This window comes from Schistocerca piceifrons, chromosome 2 (assembly GCF_021461385.2).
Source record: "Schistocerca piceifrons isolate TAMUIC-IGC-003096 chromosome 2, iqSchPice1.1, whole genome shotgun sequence".
Lineage (NCBI taxonomy): Eukaryota > Metazoa > Arthropoda > Insecta > Orthoptera > Acrididae > Schistocerca > Schistocerca piceifrons.
Window position 1 is genome coordinate 878,835,865 of NC_060139.1, and position 22,077 is coordinate 878,857,941.

Consider the following 22,077-nt stretch of genomic DNA (forward strand, 5'->3'; position numbering starts at 1 on the left):
AGTGTTGCCTCGCGTATTCCAACATTTCTACGGAATCCAAAGTGATCTTCCCAAAGGTCGGCTACTGCGAGGTTTTCCATGAATAAAGGAACAAAATAAAGGAATATAGCCACCACTAAGCAGTCGAACAGCATGTTTCACTAGTGGGGGAAGGCTTGTGGCGTCTTTAAGTACAACCTGCATTAACTTGTAGCACCATGGTAGAAACTGGTGGCACCGGTGTCTCGGTAGTATCTTGTCACGAGCGTGGATGAACGTGGCTCCAGGACGTCTCGTTGCCTGGGCCATACTACCTCCCATGCGTGGACTAACTGATGACTTCCGGTTGTCAAACTGAGTGAATGCGTCATGCACTTGGCAGCGATTGGCGAACACCGCCGGCGGAGACGAACGCCTTATCGCGTTCACTTGAGATAGCGGGCAGTCGTCAAGGATCCTCCAGTCGGCGTGGACCGTCTTTAGCAGGTACTGTCCGCTACGAGCTCACTTTCTTATAAACGAATCTCGTACCATTCCCGAAATTTGCTTAAAGACGTTTACGAAGGAGCTAAGTCTGTCCCTACTCGCAGACTGCGTTTCGTTTTGTTTGCTTTAGATTAAGTATGGCAGAAGGTGAGTGGCGTCATGAGATAAAGACTGAGTTGCCGGTTCGAGGTTAGGCGGCGTGTTTGCTCTTCTCATTGCGTAACAGCGAGATCCGCGTAGTTGACGGACCACACGGTCAGTGCTTACTACCTACTCATTCGCGGGCGCCTACCATAGAAGACGCTGTCAGATCAGAGCCAGAAACTGCTTCGCTTCTTGTGAATATTTTCACACAAAATTATTTTTGTTACTTATGCTTTTGACACAAGAAATAATGTGTGAAAACAAGTTTTGCGAGACACAAATTTGCTGTGTATTCAGCAGCAAAACTTTTTCGGCATTATCGTGAATGGGGATTACACAATATATCATTTTATTCGCATTCAAAAGCTCATATGGAAATCATTTTTTTCTGTCGTCAAGCCTTCCTCCACTCAAAGTTCAGTTGTGGAACAGCAATGCCTTTTTCATTCTTCTTTCGTCTATTCCCGCCGAGTGGACGATCCTTTTCCCATATTTTATTATTTTACATTGAGTGTGAACGTTTTTAAAATGCCACATTCAGTTACAAAAAAGCACAAATATACAGAGTGTATCAAAAAGAATCATCCGATTTAAAACAAGTCACGACTATTATGTTATTTGAGATACGTGCGCGCACAACGTACTGTTGGAAAGAGCAAACTCTCGAGCATGGTTCCCGCTAGGTAGAAGAAACATGCGCCCACTTCAGATATAGCAAAAATTAGTCGGGACAGCAAAAAGCTTTTGTGTTCTACGTTTTTCCCAGTGCAGATCAGTAACAACTTTTCAGCGTCACATTTGTACTAGGTATGGTGTGGACCCTCCTACAGTGCGGATCATTAGACGATGGCATGAACAATTCCGGAAACAGGTTACTTGTGTAAAGCATAATGGCCGGACCGTCCCCGTGTGTTAGGCAGACGTCGAACGCATCCGCCATTGTTTCCCAATGAGTCCGCAGAAATCTGTTCGCCGTGCCGCTCGACAGCTCAACATGCCCCCTCCCCCTGATATCCATCTGGCGTATGTTGCATTGATGTTTACACGTGAGACCAGACAAAATTCAGCTACTACAAGCTCTTCGTGAAGGTGACAAACAACAATGTGTGGATGTTTCCAGAATGAATTTTCACTCGGCAGTAGAGTGCGTGCTGATGTGAAACATCCCCCAGGCTGTAGCAAGCCATGTCTCCACCATATTAGTTCTTCCAGAAGTGCTAGTTCTGCAGCATCGCAGGAGAGCTTCTGTGAAGCTTGGAAGGTGGGAGACGAGGTATTGGCGGAAATAAAGTTGTGAGGAAGCGGCATGAGTTGGGCTTGGGTAGCTCAGATGGTAGAGCGCTTGCCCGCGAAAGGCAAAGGTTCAGAGTTCAAGTCACGGGCGGGCACACAATTTTGAACTGTCAGGAAGTTTAACAACGTGTGGAGTTTTGTAATTTCGTTCTTGGTAAGATGTAGGATAACAGTTTTCTTTCACGCTTGGTGTTTAGTGTTGAGGCAACATTCCGTTTAAATGGAAAGGTGAACGGTCATAATGTGAAAATATGGGGTACGGAATAAGCACATGAAGTTGCACAACATGAGGGGGACTCTCCAAAATTTAATGTGTTTTGTGCAGTTTCACGGGAAAAGGTGTATGGTCCATTTTTATTTGCCGGGAGCACTGTCACAGGAAGCACATATCTCGACATGCTTGGGGACTTCCTTTTCCCACAGTTCAGGACTGATTCGAATGACTTCATTACCTATAGGATGGAGCACCGCCATACTGGCATCTGGAAGTGCGGAAATTTTTAGAACAAAGGATTACTGAACGATGGATCTGTCGCACTCGATCAAATGACTCAGCCTTACAATACTGGCCTCAAAGCTCAGCGGACGTGACTGTATGTGACTATTTCTTGTGGGGGGGGGGTTTATAAAAGACTCTGTTTATGTGCCTCCATTACCAGCAAAAATGAATGAACTGAGACATCGCTTAACAGCAGCTGTGGAAGCTGTAACTCAAAACATGTTCGCTGCAGTGTGGAACCAATTTGAATACCGCAATGACATACGCCGTTCATCTCAAGGAGGGCGTATTGAACACCTATGAAAAGGTATGAAAAAAAACTTTTTGAGTTTTCCGTTCATCGAAAACCGAAATTCATTGCACATGTTTATTAGTTTCACAGATATAGACTTGCCAAACCGGATGATTCCTTTTAATGCACCCTATATTATACGGATATTTTATTTCTGTATTTAATATGGCGCTATGCTTTCGGAGACACAACTCATAGTTAGACGACGTTGACAATTCGTAAATAAATGAAAATCCAAAGTTTACAGTCAAAACTTCAAGATTTCAGTGATGTGAGTGCAGTTGAGCTAATTCAGGTTTCACCTCTGGTGCATGTGAGTTTGCTAATCGACGGAAGATGAAGAGTTACTGACTACTTCAAATATTGTTACTAAATAGTGGTTATGTGGCAAACATTTTCTTTCCTTATCCGTTTGTCTCCTCTACTGATGATGCTGAATGCTGATGGAATACTTCCTGGTGACGTCGATTGTAATTAAAACACTTTGAAGATTTAATATTTCTAGCAACTCTCCATCCTTTCGATTCACGATGAATTCTATGCTTTGTTGTGTCACTGAGATCGTAAAACATCAAATTCGGTACGCAATCTTCACCGATGTTAACGTATGTTTGCCTTACACTGAATGCACAATTTACTTTTAGTCACCATTTTTTATTAATGTTCCTCCCAACCTAATATACACTTGCTATAACATCTAGTTTCATATTTTGTGACCAAGATTTATTCTATAGGCATGGATTACTTGTCACTTTACTGGCTAGCAGATATTTTTTTAAATTCTTTCTGGGAACTAAATTTCTCTTTCTATCTACGAAAGTTTTTCCTCACCTCCTCTAAGGAATATCATTCACATGTTCCCTGTCCTTATGGCTTATTAGTTGGTTCATCTCAATATTCATATCTATTAACCAATAATGCATGACTAAGATGTTAGGTCATGCCAGGCAATAAACATCCATCTACAGTTTTGATAAACTTTCTTTAGGATGTTCATTGCATGATTCTAATTAAATGGCACAGAAAACCCTCGGTCAGTTTATACATAGCATAAATTTTCTTTTCCTACCTTGTCTTAGGAGTATTACTTAAATCAAAACTATACACGATGTACCTTTTGTTTCGCATTTATTTCAGGTATAACTGTCGTATTCTGATATAATTAAATTCTCCGTGAGGCATATGAGTTTCAAATTTATCTACGAAAACGTTAGAAACCGAAGAAATTAATTAAAATTTGTACCACCGCACCTGTGTTACCTATACAGCAGCGGTGGTGCAGTGGCTTGCATACCTGCTGAGTAAGCACGGAGGTTTGGGTTCTAATCCTGGGTGTGACACAAATTTAAATCCATTTCTTCGTCTTCCAACATAACTATCACATAGACCATCACATTTTCTACTTTTTGTTCCAATTCTGTTTCTTCGTACCACAAACTTTTCACATTCTTCTCTGGTATAACACTTTTCGTTCCTCTTCTAAGATGAAAAGTTTTTTTCTCAGCTGTTGTTCCTTTGGCTATAATCAGTCTACTTCTTGTTGTTGTCTTCAGTCCAGAGACTGGTTTGATGCAGCTCTCCATGCTACTCTATCCTGTGCAAGGTTCTTCATCTCCCAGTCCCTACTGCAACCTACATCCTTCTGAATCGGTTTAGTGTAATCATCTCCTGGTCTCCTTCTATGATTTTTACCCTCCACTCTGCCCTCCAATACTAAATTGGCCATTTCTTGATGCCTCAGAAAATGCCCTACCAACCGATCCCTTCTTCTAATCAAGTTGTGCCACAGATTTCTCTTCTCCCCAATTCTATTCAATGCCTCCTCATTAGTTATGTGATCTAGCCATCTAATTTTCAGCATTCTTCTTTAGCACGACATTTCAAAAGCTTCTATTCTCTTCTTGTCTAAACTACTTATCGTCCACGTTTCACTTCCATACATTGCTACACTCCATACAAATACTTTCAGAAACGACTTCCTGACACTTAAATCTACACTCAATGTTAACAAATTTCTCTTCTTCAGAAACACTTTCCTCGCCATTGCCAATCTACATGTTATATCCTCTCTACTTCGACCATCATCAGTTACTTCGCTCCCCAAATAGCAAAACTCCTTTACTACTTCAAGCGTCTCAATTCCTAATCTAATTCTCACAGCATGACTACATTCCATTATTCTCGTTTTGCTTTTGTTGATGTTCATCTTATGTCCACCTTTCAAGACACTGTCCATTCCTTTCAGCTGCTCTTCCTGGTCCTTTGCTGTCTCTGACAGCATTACAATCACATCGTCGAAACTCAAAGTTTTTATTTCATCTCTATGGATTTTAATTCCAACTCCGAATTTTTCTTTTGTTTCCTTTACTGCTTGCTCAATATACAGATTGAATAACATCTGGGAGAGGCTACATCCCTGTCTCACTCCCTTCCCAACCGCTGCTTCCCTTTCATGTCCCTCGACTCTTATGACTGCCATCTGGTTTCTGTAAATATTGTAAATAGCCTTTCGCTCCCTGTATTTTATCCCTGCCACCTTCAGAATTTGAAAGAGAGTATTCCAGTCAACGTTGTCAAAAGCTTTCTCTAAGTCTACAAATGTTAGAAACGTAGGTTTGACTTTCCTTAATCTATTTTCTAAGATAAATCATAGGGTCAGTATTGCCTCACGTGTTCCAACATTTCTACGGAATCCAATCTGATCGTCCCCGAGGTCGGCTTCTACCAGTTTTTCCATTCGTCTGTATTGGATTCGTGTTAGTATTTTGCAACCATGGTTTCTTAAACTGATAGTTCGGTAATTTTCACATCTGTCAACACCTGCTTTCTTTGGGATTGGAATTACTATATTCTTCTTGAAGTCTGAGGGTATTTCGCTCACCAAATGGTAGAGTTTTGCTAGGCCTGGCTCTCCCAAGGCTGTCAGTAGTTCTAATGGAATGTTTTCTACTCCCGGGGCCTTGATTCAACTTAGGTCTTTCAGTGCTCTGTCAAACTCTTCACGCAGTATCAAATCTCCCATTTCATCTTCATCTACATCCTCTTCCATTTCTATAATATTGTTCTGAAAAACATCGCCCTTGTATAGACCCTCTATATATTCCTTCCACCTTTCTGCTTTCTCTTCTTTGCTTAGAACTTGTTTTCCATCTGAGCTCTTGATATTCATACAAGTGGTTCTCTTTTCTCCAAAGGTCTCTTTAATTTTCCTGTAGGCAGTATCTATCTTACCCCTAGTGATATGTGCCTCTACATCCTTACATTTGTCCTGAGCCATCCCTGCTTAGCCATTTTTCACTTCCTGTTTTTTTATTCTCCTGATAACAATGTTCTCCTGAGTAGTCCCCGCCCGGAGATCCGAATGGGGGACTATTTTACCTCCGGAATACCCAAGAGGACGCCATCATCATTTAACCATACAGTAAAGCTACAGGCCCTCGGTAAAAATTACGGCTGTAGTTTCCCCTTGCTTTCAGTCGTTAGCAGTACCAGCACAGCAAGGCCGTTTTAGTTAGTGTTACAAGGCCAGATCAGTCAATCACCAGACTGTTGCGCCTGCAACTACTGGAAAGGCTGCTGCCCCTCTTCAGGAACCACACGTTTGCCTGTCCTCTCAACAGATACCCCTCCGTTGTGGTTGCAGCTACGGTACCGCTATCTTTAAAGCTGAGGCACGCAAGCCTCCCCATCAACGGTAAGGTCCATGGTTCATGAGGGGGGGGGGGGGGGGGGCATCAGTCCACTTGCCCAACACGAAAAGTATAATTATATACAGTGTGTTTCACGATGAAACGAACATATCATAAAAGGCAGCTCACAGATCATTCGAAAGTATGTTATAAACATCGATGTGTTTTCAGTTGTTGATTAGATACAGTCATACAAAACTGTTACGAATGGAATCGTTTTAAGTAATACCGAATTAAGAAATCTTTTAGTTTCTGTTCGAAGATTCCACTAACAACTTCAGTACATTGCGTAGCTCACTAAACCAGTGTTTTGTTAATTCCCCGGGGCCTATAATAATGGTTAGCATCATAATACCTACCTACATATGGTGTATTTGTCGTAAGTATAGACACGAGTTCTACAAGGAAAATGACTCTAATACACAAAAAGGAACATTACAAATGACTTACGCTAATTTATTATCAACAATGCCCCACTGTCTAATAGTTTTAAATAGTTGTATCTAATACACATTGAAGAATGTAGTATATGTTTATACAGCATATTCTTTTCAAAATGGCCTGTACCATTGTACGAGTATGGCTGTCGTTCTTTCCACTGATTGCCATTCAAACCAACGTGTGTACGAACCACAATCCATGTTGTCTTTTGGCTCTACCAGCGAAGTTACAATTAAGTGCGCAAATACTTCTCTAGCACTGGAAGCAGAACAGAATAAAGCAAATCATGGTCCATGTTTGTCTCTATTTTTGGAGTGTCTCGCAGAGACATAAATGCGCTCTTGTTGTCTATGGATAACACTTCATCGCTTCATATATTTGCTATGATAAAACCCAAAAACCATTGCGAAAGAGTTTCTTGTTTTCGTCATTATGATTCGGTGTACGTCACTGTCTTAAACTGCCACTAGTAGGGAGTAAAGGTTGCCATATGCGAATTACACAAAACTGATAGAGCGTGAACGATTCGAAGAATTGCTACAGCTCTGTGTTATCAGCAACGGTGTCAAGAGACGTGCTATTCATCGGCCCCTTATCGTCGACGAAGAAGATACAAAAGGCCTTCGACACAACCACGAGTGAAAGTTGAATGGAAAGCTTTGCTTTTTATAGTTACTCCTCATTCTCAAGTATGAGATGCACAACGCTATTAAAAGCATGAAACGTGAAGTTTTTCCATAAGGACCTAGTTTTGAAGATTTTGATGTATGCTCACGCTTGCAGAATTATAATACGGTAACGGATATGTTTCAAACGGAAAAACTCCAATTTTAAGTAAGTCAGAATGGAGGCGTAAATGAGTAAATATGAAATAATGATTTGTAGGAATAGTTTTGCAAGGTTCGCAGGAGAGCTTCTGTAAAGTTTGGAAGGTAGGAGACGAGATACTGGCAGAAGTACAGCTGTGAGGAGCGGGCGTGAGTCGTGCTTCGGTAGCTCAGATGGTAGAGCACTTGCCCGCGAAAGGCAAAGGTCCCGAGTTCGAGTCTCGGTCGGGCAAACAGTTTTAATCTGCCAGGAAGTTTCATATCAGCGCACACTCCGCTGCAGAGTGAAAATCTCATTCTGGATTTGTAGGAAGTTTGTAAGGCCAGTTCAGATCCATGCCATGGGTTCCAGTCGGGACTGGTCCTGTCTAGCCGAACCATATCGTCTGACACCATGTTTCCGAAATAAGCTGTTGTATGCAGTCACTAGAGCTTGCAATACGGGACGTCGCCTATTTCTTCTTCCATCACTGGCACAGGTCTCATCGCTTCTTTCTGTAGGAACATTTGTCCGAGTGTTTTTGTCGTATTGGCTAACGGTTGCTGAACTGATTAAAAAACAAAATAGGTGTACTATCACCCAACTTATGAAGGACCTGAATTAAAGAGGAAAGATTATACACACATCAAAAAAAGTTTTGCAGAAAATTGGAACAGAGATCCACACAAACATCATTTACGCTCTTTTTATTGCTCATGCCACCCACACATTGCATGTTGTACCGCCAAACAGCGAGACCTTGAGAGGTGGTCGTCCAGATTGCTGTACACACCGGTACCTGTAATACCCAGTAGCACATCCTCTTACATTGGAGCATGCCTGTATTCGTCGTGGCATACTATCCACAAGTTCATCAAGGCATGTTGGTACAGATTGTCCCACTCCACGATGGTGATTCGATGTAGATCCCTCAGAGTGGCTGGTGGGACACGTCGTCCATAAACAGCCCTTTTCAATCTAACCCCTATCGGGGTTCATTTCTGGAGAACATGCTGGCCACTGTAGTTGTGCGATGTCGTTGGCGAGAAGACAAATACCTCGCCAATATGCTGCTGATGTGGCTGCACTATCGGTCGGAGGATGGCATTCACGTATCGTACAGTCGTTACGGCGCCTTCCATGGCCACCAGCGGCGTACGTCGGCCCCCCCATAATGCCACCCCAAAACAGCAGGGAACCTCCACCTTGCTGCACTAGCTGGACAGTGTGTCTAAGGCGTTCAGACTGTTCGGGTTGCCTGCAAACACCTCTCCGACGACTGTCTGGTGGAAGGCATATGCGACACTCGTCGGTGAAGAGAACGTGATGCCAATACTGAGCGGTCCATTCGACATGTTGTTGGGCTCATCGGTACCGCGCTGCATGGTGTCGTGGTTGCAAAGATAGACCTCGCCATGGACGTAGGAAGTCAAGTTCCACATCATGCATCCTACTGCGAACGGTTTGAGTCGTAACACGACGTCCTGTGGCTGCACGAAAAGCGTTATTCGACATGATTGCGTTGCTGTCAGGTTTCCTCCGAGCCATAATTCTTAGGTAGTGGTCATCCACTGCAGTAGTAGCCGTTGGGCGGCCTGAGCGAGGCATGTCATCGACAGTTACTGTCTCTCTGTATCTCCTCCACGTCCTAACAACATCGCTTTGGTTCACTCCGAGACGCTTCCCTTATTGAGAACACTTCCTGGCACAAAGTAACGCGGACGCGATCGAACCACAGTATTGACCGTCTAGGCATGATTGAACTACAGACATCACGAGCCGTGGAATGACTGGAACTGATCGGCCGTCGGACCCTCTCCGTCTAATAGGCGCTGCTCATGCATGGTTGTTTACGTCTTTGGGTGGGTTTAGCGATATCTCTGAGCAGTGAAAGGGACTTTGTCTGTGACACAATACCCACAGTCAACGTCTATCTTCAGGAGTTCTGGGAACCGGGGTGATGCAAAACTTTTTTGAGGTGTGTGCTAAAAATACACACAATCCACAACCCGAAGGCAAAATACTTGGGGACAGTGTTAGCTGCTCACTTGATTATTTTACAGAAATTCAGAGACAAATAACGTATTGCTAACCTGAAGGCGCCAGTAGCAACCATTTTAAGATGCCGACAGACCGAAGTGGCGCAGTGGTAAGACAATTGGACTCCCATTCGGGACGACCGCAGTTCGATATCACGTATGATCATGCAGAAGTGCGTTTCATGTTTGGTCACCTTAAACAGTCTATAGTAAATGCTCGGATGGTTCCTTTAAAGAAGACGCAGCCCATGTCTTTTCCCCCTCTTTCCCCAATTTGAGCTCGTGTACAGAATGTTTAATCGTAATCTGCTTTCATTTGTGCGGCTTCGTACCTCAGTCAGTATAAATGGAACCCTTATGGGTCACATTGTTCTTCTTCGGTCTGTCTGTCTATCTGTTAAGTTCCATTTTTCCGAGGAATGGGTAGAGGTACCAAGTAGAATGTCGTGATGTTAGGAAGAACTCCGCTCACAGTTCGTAAAATTATTGTTTTTTAAAACACGACTGGTTTCGCGGCTTCAATTCACATCGTCAGGTGATCAATGTTAAAAGATCATAGGCATACCCATCTTCAGAGAATATCGTCAATATTATGGCGAGCGGAAGGTAAAGAAGAAGTGCCCCACTCTTTAAAATTTGCCTGCATCAGTATGACAGCATGGCAGCTATCTGACTAGGCGCGATGGGTGTGCCTATGATCTTTATAGTAAATTCTGGGATGGTTCCTTTCTTTTCCCTCCTCACCTGATAACGTGGCTTAAAGCCGCGAAACCGGTCGTGTTTTAACAAACAACAACTTTACCTGCTGTGAGCGGAGTTCTTCCTGACAGCATGCCTTTCAACAGCTGCGGTTGCCCGGTATATAAAATACTTAGGAAGTAGAAAGCTATGTCAAATACTAGGGTCAACGGCCCCTTGCCTGCATGAATAATTTAAGCTTCTGAGACAATGCAATCAAAAGATACGACACTGTATGTGAGTATTTTGATACTCGAAACCTCACTCACCTGTTCATCCAGCGGTCAGAGGGTTGGCTGACCTCTGTAATAAAAAAAAAGAGTTAAAAAATCAGCGATGAACAGAAACGGGTGTCGTATGACGCCCGCCCAGCAACCTTTCGCGCTCCAGTATCTTTTCTGTACACTGATTTACTTTGGTTAATTGTATGTACTAAAATATGTTGTTGCGAACAAATGAGATTAATCATTATTGTACTGGAACTGGCTTCTTATTAAATGAACAGTTTTGTTACTGTAACTCAATAGAATGCACAACATATCCATTTCTGCTACAACTGTCGCAAAAACGTTCTGAAATTATTTCTGTTATCAAAGTAATGAAGTTACCGTATGCAATGCTTAAAGAACCTCAAAACTAGCATTGGATTTTTCGTCAACATTAATTATTAATCAGTATCACGGCTAACAAAAAAATGGTTCAAATGGCTCTGAGCACTATGGGACTTAACTTCTGAGGTCATCAGTCCCCTACAACTTAGAACTACTTAAACCTAACTAACCTAAGGACATCACACACATCCATGTCCGAGGCAGGATTCGAACCTGCGTCCGCAGTGGTCGCGCGGTTCCAGACTGTAGCGCCTAGGACCGCTCGGCCACCCAGGCCGGCCACGGCTAACACTAGAGCATGAGACTATCATTATTAACCAGAAAGTGATTTTTCTATAACTTTTACCAGTCCAGAGTTTTTGCATAGCAAGATTTCCTTTTCAAACATGAAAGTATTTTAACTTCGACACTGTCAAAGTTTACAATATTAGCAGCCCGCGTCCGCCTGTGAAATACAACGTAAAATCTGCTACTTTGTACTCCGATCTCGAACTGCTGTAAGAAATAATTTTAAATTCACTTTTTACTGACTGCTTATTGCCTTATGATTGCCCTTATTACCAGATTTGAATCTGCCGCGGCGGCGGCTCGTTCCGCCGTGTCGCAGCTCTGCACTTAAAAAGCTGAACATGTCTTAAATAAATGGGTAAAATACCAGGCAAGCTTTCTAATAATATCATGCGAGTTCTGATTAAATAACTATATTTAAAACTCGAATAATAACAAGTTCGCACGCCTTTCTTTATAATCAGCGTCTAATGGCGTCCTACGTCAATCTTGACAAATGAAAGCTACCTATGCGTTGAACATAGTGTCACAGGTTCCTCCTCTCTATGTGACTCCAAGAAGACGACAACGACATTATTATTCTTACACTACTACTTATACAATGGCTGATTATCATGAAATCTCTGAGTTCTTCTTTACTAATTCTTTTCTGTGGCGGTTTCAGAACTCGCAGAGACAGATATTATTTCACAAATCTAGTATGTAGTTCTTTACAAATATAAAATATAACACAATTGTCACCATTCTATTATTATTCAGAGTCCACAGACTTAATCAGTGCCTATATATAAATAAAATTGTGATTGCATAGTTATAAAGCATGTTTTACCAGGAAACGTTATAAACCATACCTAATGCCATGAAGAAAAAAGAAAAAAAGAAACGGGCAAAGCCTGTGCCTCGAACCAAAATGTCGCTGGATCGAATCCTGGTTGAAGCATGTAGTTTTTTGTCTTCGTTCTAACCAAGTCTTCACCTCTGAAAGATGTAAGGAGTCGCTTGAAACAATACATGGTTCGGATTCCACATTAAACAGTGCGTTCTCACTTGGATAAATGGGGTAGTTCTACGAACGAACGTGTTACCAAAGTGGTGTTCAACAGTAAGACTTGCACCACGCCGTTGAGCCACACTAAATTCTTATTATTATCACCTATACACATAATTAAGTTTGTGCAGGACCCTCAGAGTGCAAGCACTACTTACAATTGTGCGGTTTTTTCATTTTGAAGATGTGGAGCGGTTATCTCTAGCGTGTGACTTACACGTTATTTGCTGGTAAACTAGAGAATCTATATTCAACATATTTGTCGGTAAAGCCTGAAGAGTTTTAGTGCAATACGGAGACTGGAGGTGACCTGTTCTGCACTGACGGTCCAGCAGCATGACAAAATCTTACAGATTTCAAATTTTCAGTCCACCTTTTCTAAATTTCGGCAGCGTCATAGGCGTAGCAGAAATGCGATCCGTTTTTTCAGGTTTTTTTTTCTTTACCTGTCTTATGCTGTTCAGTTTGCTAACCCGACTGCGCTTCAGAACAATATTTCGCAGTACTATGTTCTGTCATTACGACATGTTTGTCTTCTTTCTATTCTGGGTGTAACATTGTTCCACTTGCACTGAGCGGCCCATTTCTGCTTCGAGGCAGTACTTTAGTAAAGTTAACTGCATCTCTCGCTTTCGTTAGCAATGTGTTCTGTCGAAACCTTTGCTCGGTTACATAGTCCGCTAACTTTTTCAGTGTTAGTTAACGCTGTTTGTTTTCTGTATCTCGTCTGACCTACGAGAACATAGGTTATCGTACAGCTCCTACAGCTGTTTTGTTACTTTGAATGTTTCGCAGTCATTCACCACTTCTTCCACCTTTGGTAACGACTATTATACTGAAAAATGCCAAACAGCTACGAAGTAAAGCAACTATTTTAAGCAGAAGTTTTTCTTACAACTGTCTGAACTGAAGCAAGGCAAAACCATACAACCTCCATATTTACGAGGTGCATTCAAGTTCTAAGGCCTCCGATTTTTTTTTCTAATTAACTACTCACCCGAAATTAATGAAACTGGCATTACTTCTCGGCGTAATCGCCCTGCAGACGTGCACATTTTTCACAACGCTGACGCCATGATTCCATGGCAGCGGCGAAGGCTTCTTTAGGAGTCTGTTTTGACCACTGGAAAATCGCTGAGGCAATAGCAGCACGGCTGGTGAATGTGCGGCCACGGAGAGTGTCTTTCATTGTTGGAAAAAGCCAAAAGTCACTAGGAGCCAGGTCAGGTGAGTAGGGAGCATGAGGAATCACTTCAAATTTGTTATCACGAAGAAACTGTTGCGTAACGTTAGCTCGATGTGCGGGTGCGTTGTCTTGGTGAAACAGCCCACGCGCAGCCCTTCACGGACGTTTTTGTTGCAGCGCAGGAAGGAATTTGTTCTTCAAAACATTTTCGTAGGATGCACCTGTTACCGTAGAGCCCTTTGGAATGCAATGGGTAAGGATTACGCCCTCGCTGTCCCAGAACATGGACACCATCATTTTTTCAGCACTGGCGGTTACCCGAAATTTTTTTGGTGGCGGTGAATCTGTGTGCTTCCATTGAACTGACTGGCGCTTTGTTTCCGGGTTGAAAAATGGCATCCACGTCTCATCCATTGTCACAACCGACGAAAAGAAAGTCCCATTCATGCTGTCGTTGGGCGTCAACATTGCTCGGCAACATGCCACACGGGCAGTCGTGTGGTCGTCCGTCAGCATTCGTGGCACCCACCTGCATGACACTTTTCGCATTTTCAGGTCGTCATGCAGGATCGTGTGCACAGAACCCACAGAAATGCCAACTCTGGAGGCGATCTGTTCAACAGTCATTCGGCGATCGCCCAAAACAATTCTCTCCACTTTCTCGATAATGTCGTCAGACCGGCTTGTGCGAGCCCGAGGTTGTTTCGGTTTGTTGTCACACGATGTTCTGCCTTCATTAAACTGTCGCACCCACGAACGCACTTTCGACACATCCATAACTCCGTCACCACATGTCTACTTCAGCTGTCGATAAATTTCAATTGGTTTCACACCACGCAAATTCAGGAAACGAATGATTGCACGCTGTTCGAGTAAGGAAAACGTCGCCATTTTAAGTATTTAAAACAGTTTTCATTCTCGCCGCTGGCGGTAAAATTCCATCTACCGTACGGTGCTGCCATCTCTGGGACGTATTGACAATGAACGCGGCTTCATTTTAAAACAATGCGCATGTTTCTATCTCTTTCCAGTCCGGAGAAAAAAAATCGGAGGTCTTAGAACTTGAATACACCTCGTAAACATTGAGCGTTTCAGACAAACCATAGGATTCAGGCTGCTATGCTTTTACATCGTTTTACGAAGTCTTTACCTTAAATTTCTGTTGTTGTCGCATCAGTGCTATTTAAAATGCCATTCCTCCATTGACTTAATAAGCACTTACAGTTTTCCTCACAATGAGCTATCTCTCTAATGGAATTATTTCCATAAATGAGTGTTAGATTTAAGCTACTTGAATGTCTTTTGAGCCTTATCATCTATAGTAGGGGAGACGACCATTCTGCTTTAAGTCTCAGCTGCTAGTTGCTAGCATCTCAAAATCTTCCTGATGCCAATTGTTTCCATCTACTTTTTCTTAACTTCCGTAAATTTAAACGCATTCTGGAAAAGTACTGAATTACTGCTCCACGTGTCTGAATAAAGTAACTTGCGTTCTTAAAACTTGAAAATAATATAGCTCCATCTATGCACATATTGTATGCAAAGCATGACTATAACACAATATGTGGCTTCATTTTTCATCATGCTTGTATATGTTATAGTGGAAGTGGAAGATTAGAGAGGGTAAAACTCCCCTAGTGGATGTACACCATCACTAAAATGGTCAGTGAGAGCTTACCATAAACTGCAAAAAACACATCCACTAGTGAAAGTGAACCATCGCTGTACTCGGCTAGGGAAAGTGTACAGTAACATATTATCCATCAGTAAAGGTGTACCATCGCTGCTTCCGGGTTATTTATGGTGTGTCCAATAATGCTACCACCCATCAGCATGAATGTGCTTGTCGTCAGCTCGTTTTTGTTATGTTATACAGCAGTGCAGTTATGGTTGACAGTAGTGCAGTTACAGTTTACAGTAGTGCAGGTATGGTTGAATCAGTGAAGTTCTACGAACATCTTATAGTGGAACGGGGAAATCTCAGTCATAATTCTGTCTTAATGGACAGAGAAAAGTATGAGTCACTTACCAGAAAGGCTATATCCCTAAAATCTGCCGTCCGTAGTGGCCGAGCGGTTCTAGGCGCTTCAGTCTGGAACCGCGCGACCGCTACGTCGCAGGTTCGAATCCTGCCTCGGACATGGATGTGTGTGATGTCCTTAGGTTAGTTAGGTTTAAGTAGTTCTAAGTTCTAGGGGACTGATGACCTCAGATGTTAAGTCCCATAGTGCTCAGAGCCATTTGAACAATTTGAACTAAAATCTAGACGAAAGAGGGACGGCAACGACTACAAGTTTATGAAGAGATATGAAGTGCTGGCAGCGAATGGCGTAATCAAATTAATGCAACCTGTAACTGAAGAAAATAAGATTAAATACTATGTTTATGATGAAGAACTGTATGATATTCTCCATGATGCTCTTGTAATGACTGACCACGGTAGGCGTTACCGAATGATGAAATGCTTGAAGTCAAAGTTCTGTAATATGGCATGCAGAGATGTCGAAATCTATCTTAGTTTGTGTGAGCCTTGTTTACAAAAGTAGAAAGGTCAGGAAAATGGAATAGTAGTGAACCCAATGTTGTTCAAGGAGCTTAATTCCAGATGTCATCGACTTCCAATCGGAACCAGATGGAGATTACAAATTCGTATTGGTTTATCAGGACCATCTCACTAAATTCGTTGCTCTCAGGCCACTGAAGTCCGAAACAGCTGAAGAGGTATGCGAAAACATTATTGACATTTTTACGTTGTTAGGCGCTTCCTCAGTATTGCAGTCTGTCAATGGTAGAGAGTTCGTTAGCAAAATAATGAGTAGCTTAACTGAACTATGGCCCAAGTTTAAGATTATCCACGGTAAGCCTAGACACAGTCAGATCCAAGGCAGCTTAGAGCGAGCAAATCAAGACACAAAAAATATGCTAACTATATGCATGCAGAAGCTCAATACTGTGGAGTGGAGCCGCGCATTAAGATTTGGGTAGGTAATGAAGAATAGCGCTGTATATTTTGGAATTAAAAGATCTCCGTATGAAGTGATGTTTGGCTGCCCTCCGAAACATATATTGTCTTCAACAAGCTTACCTCCTGAAGCACTGATGAACCTTCACTCGGAGGATGACATTGAAAATATAATTAATCAAGTGAGTGTTAGCAGTGAGACAGGGACTGAAACGTTGCAGGATAATGATCACAGTAAATCTCCATTGCAAGAGGATAACATACCAACAGGAAAAGGGTTGAGAACAAAGAGAAAGAAACTATTCCTGACAATAATGACTACTGCCTGACTGATTTAGACGAGTGCTATTAAAAAACAAAGAACGAAGCAAGCAGGAATGCGGCAGTGTTCAGATCGCTACTTTCCAACAGTGGGAAAGGACTGTACTGTGAGAGTTCCAGTTCCCAACTTCGATAGAGGAAGAGGAGATGCTAGATCGATCTTGGATGCCGTCCTCGAGCAACGGTATATGGCTTCTACCGAATCGGGACGAGAGATGGTGTGCTGAGGCAACAACATGCACAGTAATAAATTGTTTGTTTTCAAATAATTATGGCCGGGACGATACGATATGCCAATGTGGCTACAACTACAACATTTTGTTTCAGATACCAGTTCAGTACTTACCCTCTAAGAATAATCTCTGAGGAGGAAGTTCCACCAGAGAAAACGGTTGCCCTGAGGACAGTTGCGACGTCTCAGTCGACGGGGAGCGGCCAGGGATTCTTCAAATGCTATTGTCAACAAAAATGTCTGGCTCTGAGATGCTTTTGCAAAAACAAAAACTTATTGTGCAACTCAAAGTGCCATGGTGCACGTCCTTGCTGCAATAAATGAATTTTACATAGTATGACTCTGTTTTCAAGCTACAGGTGATAAACGCAACTTTCGAAGTACGATTGTTTTGTTATTACAGCCATGGTTCACATTCCTTACCTCTTAGCGGTGAAGGTATACATTCACTAGTGATAGTGCACTATCCCTAGTCAATGTGTATTGTGTGACAGAACTGGAATCAGTAATATACTTTCACTAAATGGGCCAGTGAAGGTGCACGGAAACTTCCACTTCCACTATAACATGCACATCCTGAAAGCTGTCTGTATAAAGTCCAAAAACTGTGCGGACTTCCGACAGATTCTCCGAACATAGGCGCAAATCGTAAATTGATCTCGGTCGTAGTGCTAGGTGTGAACAACAATGCAATTAGGCGGCCACATGGTCATGGTGTAGTTGTATGTATACCAGCGTGTGAGGTGTGGAAATGTGTATATGGTATTCATAGATAAGGCTAAAACAAGGAGCTACTGGTTTCAGAATGAAAGTAAGAGCACCTTCATTGCAATTGAGTCATTATACGATCAGGAAATTGTAAAGACAAAGCAAATTGTCATTTTGCACAGAATATCTACAGGTTTCTCGTACTGATTGTATATACGTAATGGTGGTACGCAAACTGAAACTGAGCGAAAATCCATACGCGCTTAGAAACAGGATTCAAGGTATTGACAGGGTGCTGTATTCGGACATGTAAGGCATTCAGGGAGATAAAACTTCAGTGATGATGTATTTTCATTTAGTGATGTGTCTGTATCCATTTTTCCAAGGATCATTTTGCAATGATAAAGAAGCTGTCAGCTTAATAAAAGGAAGAACGTCATACATAAAGACACAGGAAGATACACAAGTGTTTAATAAGGAGAGCACAGGACAGGTGGCCAACCGAGGCCTTCTTTAAGGAATCATTCAGGCATTTATCTAAGGCGTTTCGGGAAAACTACGAAAAATCTAAATCAGGTTGGTATGAGGCCCATGATTTAACAAATGCACTACCTTTGACGGGCTAACTAACATACAGTTCTCATACACCTGTATATATTACTTGAAACAATTTGGTTTAGTAACATTTCTTAACAGATATCATGTCATCCTCTAATTTCTTCTTGTCAGTGTTTTCAACATATTCCTTTGCTATCCGGTTCTGTGCAGAATCTCCTAATTCCTTACCTGATCAGTCCACCTAATTTTCAACATTTGTCTGCAGCACTACATCTCAAATACTTCGATTTTCTTCTGTTCTGTTTTAGCCACATTCGTGTGCCATTATCATACAATGCTGTGCTCCCGACGTACACTCTCAGATATTATTTTCTCAAATTACGGCCTATGTTGGACAGCAGTAGGCTTTTCTTGGGCAGGAATGCCCTTTTTGCCAGTGCTAGTCTCCTTCTGATATCCTCCTTGCTACTATTGTTATAGGTTAACTTCATCTACTTCGTGACCATCAATCCAAATGTTAAGTTTCTCACTGTTCTTATTTCTGCTACTTCTCATTACATCAGTTGAATGTTCTTGCAGTTCAGCAGATCTTGTAATTTTTCTTCACTTTCACTGAGGATAGCAATGTCATCAGCAAATCGTATCATTTATATCCTATCACCTTGAAATGTAATTCTACTTTTGAACCTTTCTTTTATTTCCCTCATTGCTTCTTCGATGGATAGATTGAATAGTAGGAGCGAAAGTGTACATCTCTTTCTTACACCCTTTTCAATCCGAGCACTTCGTCCTTGGTCTTGCACTCTTATTATTCCCTCTCGGCTCTCGTAGATGCTGTATGTCACGCGCCTCTCCCTGTAGCTTAGCCCTATTTTTCTGAGAATTTCGAACATCTTGCACCATTTTACTTTGTCCAATGCTTTTTCCAGGTTGACAAACCCTACGAATGTGCCTTGATTTTTTTTAGTCTTACTTCCATCATCAACCGTAACATCAGAACTGCCTCCCTGATGCCTTTACCTTTCCTGAAGCTAAACTGATCGTCATTTGACAGACCCTCAATTTTCTTTCCCATTCTTCTGTGTATAATTCTTGTCACTAACTTGAATGCATGAACAGTTAATCAAATTGTGAGATAATTCTCGCACTTGTCAGCTCTTGGAATGTACGGAACTGTGTGGCTGATATTTTTCCGAAAGTCGGATGGTATATTACCAGACTTATACTCTCCACACACCAACGGGAATAATCGTTTTGTAGCCACTTTCTCCCCCTCCTCGCCCCCTCCCCTCCCAGTTATTTTAGAAACTCTGATGGAATGTTATCAATCCCTTCTACCTTATTTGTCCTTAAGCTTTACAATGCTCTCTTAAATTCAGATTCCCCTATATATTCTAAATCAACTTCGTTTCTTCTTTTATCACGTCACCAGACAAGTCTTCCCTCTCACAGAGGCCTTCAGTGTAATCTTTCCAACTACCCACTCTCTCCTCTGCTTTTGACAGTGGAATTCCCATTGCAATATTAATGTTATCACCTTTGCTTTTGAAGTCATCGAAGGTTGTTTGACTTTTCTATATGCTAAGTCAGTCCTTCCACCAAACATTTCTTTTCCAGTTTCTTCATATTTTTCATTCAGCCATTTCGCATTAGCTTCCCTGTACTTACCATTTATTTCATTCCTAAGCGACTTGTATTTCTGTATTCCTGAATTTCCCTCAACATTTTTGTACTTCCTTCTTTCATCGACCAACTGAAGGATTTCTTCTGTTACCCATGGTGACTTCGCAGTGACCTTCTTTGTATTTATGTTTTTATTCCAGCTTCTGTGATTGTCCTCTTTAAAGATGTCCATTCCTTTTCAACTCAACTGCGTACTGAGCTATTTCTTATCACAATATCTATAGCCTTAGAGAACTTCACGCACACGTCTTCATTCTTTAGCACCTTTGTATCTGACTTTTTACGTATTGATTGTTCCTGGCTAGTTTATTAAACTTTAGCGTACTCTTCGTCATTACTAAATTGCGTTCTGACTATATATCTGCTTCTGAGTACGTCTTACAGTATACAATTCGGAATCTCTGTCTGACCATGATGTAATCTAAGTGAAACCTTCCCCTGTCTACCAGCCTTTAACACGTATGCCTCCTCCCACTATGATTCTTGAACAGAGTATTCGCTATTAGCAGCTGAAATTTATTATAGAACTCTATTAGCCTTTCTCCTTTCGCATTCCTAGTACCACGCCCACATTCTCTCGTAACCCTTTCTTCTTCTCCTTGGCTATTCCCCATGGCTATTAGATTTTCTTTTCCTTTTACGTACTGCATTGCTCTTTCAATATCCTCATGTACTTTCTCTATCTCTTCATCTTCAGCTTGCGACCTGGGAATGTATACCTGAAACATCGTTGTGGTGTTGGTTTGCTGTCGATTTTGCTGAGAACAACCTTATCACTGAACTGTTCATACTAACATACTTTCTGCCCTACCTTCCTATTCATATTGAATCCTTCTCTCGTTATACCATTTCCTGGTGCTATTGGTATTTCCCTATACCCATGGACCAGAAATCCTTGTCTTCTTTCCATTTCACTTCACTCATTCCCGCTATATGTAGATTGAGGCTTTCTATTTTCCTTTTCAGATTTTCTAGTTTCCCTACCACGTTCAATCTTCCGACATACTCGCGCTGACTCGAGAACGTTACTCTTTCATTGGTTATTCCATCTTCTTCTGATGGTCATCTCTCCTGGATAGTCTCCTCCCGGAGACTGGGGACTATTTCGGAATCTTTTGCCAGTGGAGAGACCATCATGTCACTTTTTCAATTAGGGGCCTCTTGTCCTGTGGATACACATTATGTTTCTTTAATGCAGCAGTTTCCGTTACCTACTGCATCCTCATGCCGTTGTTCAAAGCTGTTTCTTCCGCCTTTAGGGGTCAGTTTCCCACCCCTAGGGCTAGAGAGTGCCCTGAACCACTGTCCACTCCTCCGCCCTCTTTGTCAAGAACGTTGGCAAAATGAGGGTGACTTCTTATGTCGGAAGTCTACGGACACCAATGCTGATTATTATTATTCAAAAGATAAGCGGTGGCGGGGTTCGAACACGTGCCCGATGACGTTTTAATTACTAATCAAAGGCGCTATTCGTGGACCAAGGGTGTATCCGAACAAGAAAAAATTACTCCTTTATTTCTTCAAAATGGGTAAAGTGAATTATTTTCTGGCACTCAACTCGTGAGACGGATGGCTATTTATGGAATTATCTCCTGGTGACTCAACGTGATTGCTCGCTGTGCGTCGGCGGATGCATCGAGAAAACAGGATAGCTTTCTATGAGGTGGTCTGTTTTTCCACTGACTCACAAGGGTAATGCTATTCTAACCGCACACCAGGCCAGGTATATTCTTTGAACTGAGCTAGTCACTTCGTTTGATCGAAGCACTGGTCAACACTTCCTTGAAAACTAAGGACGTGGAGCAGCGGTTATTTGCGAGCTGATTATCTGTGAAGAGCAGATACGCTCCAATCACGGTCACGTTTTTCAGTGTCCAAAGAGATTTAAATATCGTTTGAAGGAATTTCTTTACCAATACTTCAGTGAAGTCAAAAAGGAAGAACGCTAAATGATCCATCGATATTGCACTCCGCTTTCTCCAGAATAAATGATTAATACAACATGGCAATCAGATCTCCCACATACCAGTAACTTGTGTATGCTATAGCGCTATAGCCATTTTGAAAACGAAC

The 22,077-nt window shown here is 42.0% G+C and overlaps 1 protein-coding gene across 1 annotated transcript in view; it reads left to right on the forward strand.

Moving 5' to 3' along the window:
- Nucleotides 1-290: 290 nt before the first annotated feature.
- LOC124775959 overlaps nt 291-22,077 on the forward strand; it is a 211,652-nt gene continuing 189,865 nt past the window's right edge. The window contains exon 1 of the mRNA XM_047250801.1: nt 291-465. Coding sequence (XP_047106757.1) covers nt 342-465 — 124 coding nt within the window. The 5' untranslated portion in view covers nt 291-341. The remainder of the gene's footprint in view (nt 466-22,077) is intronic.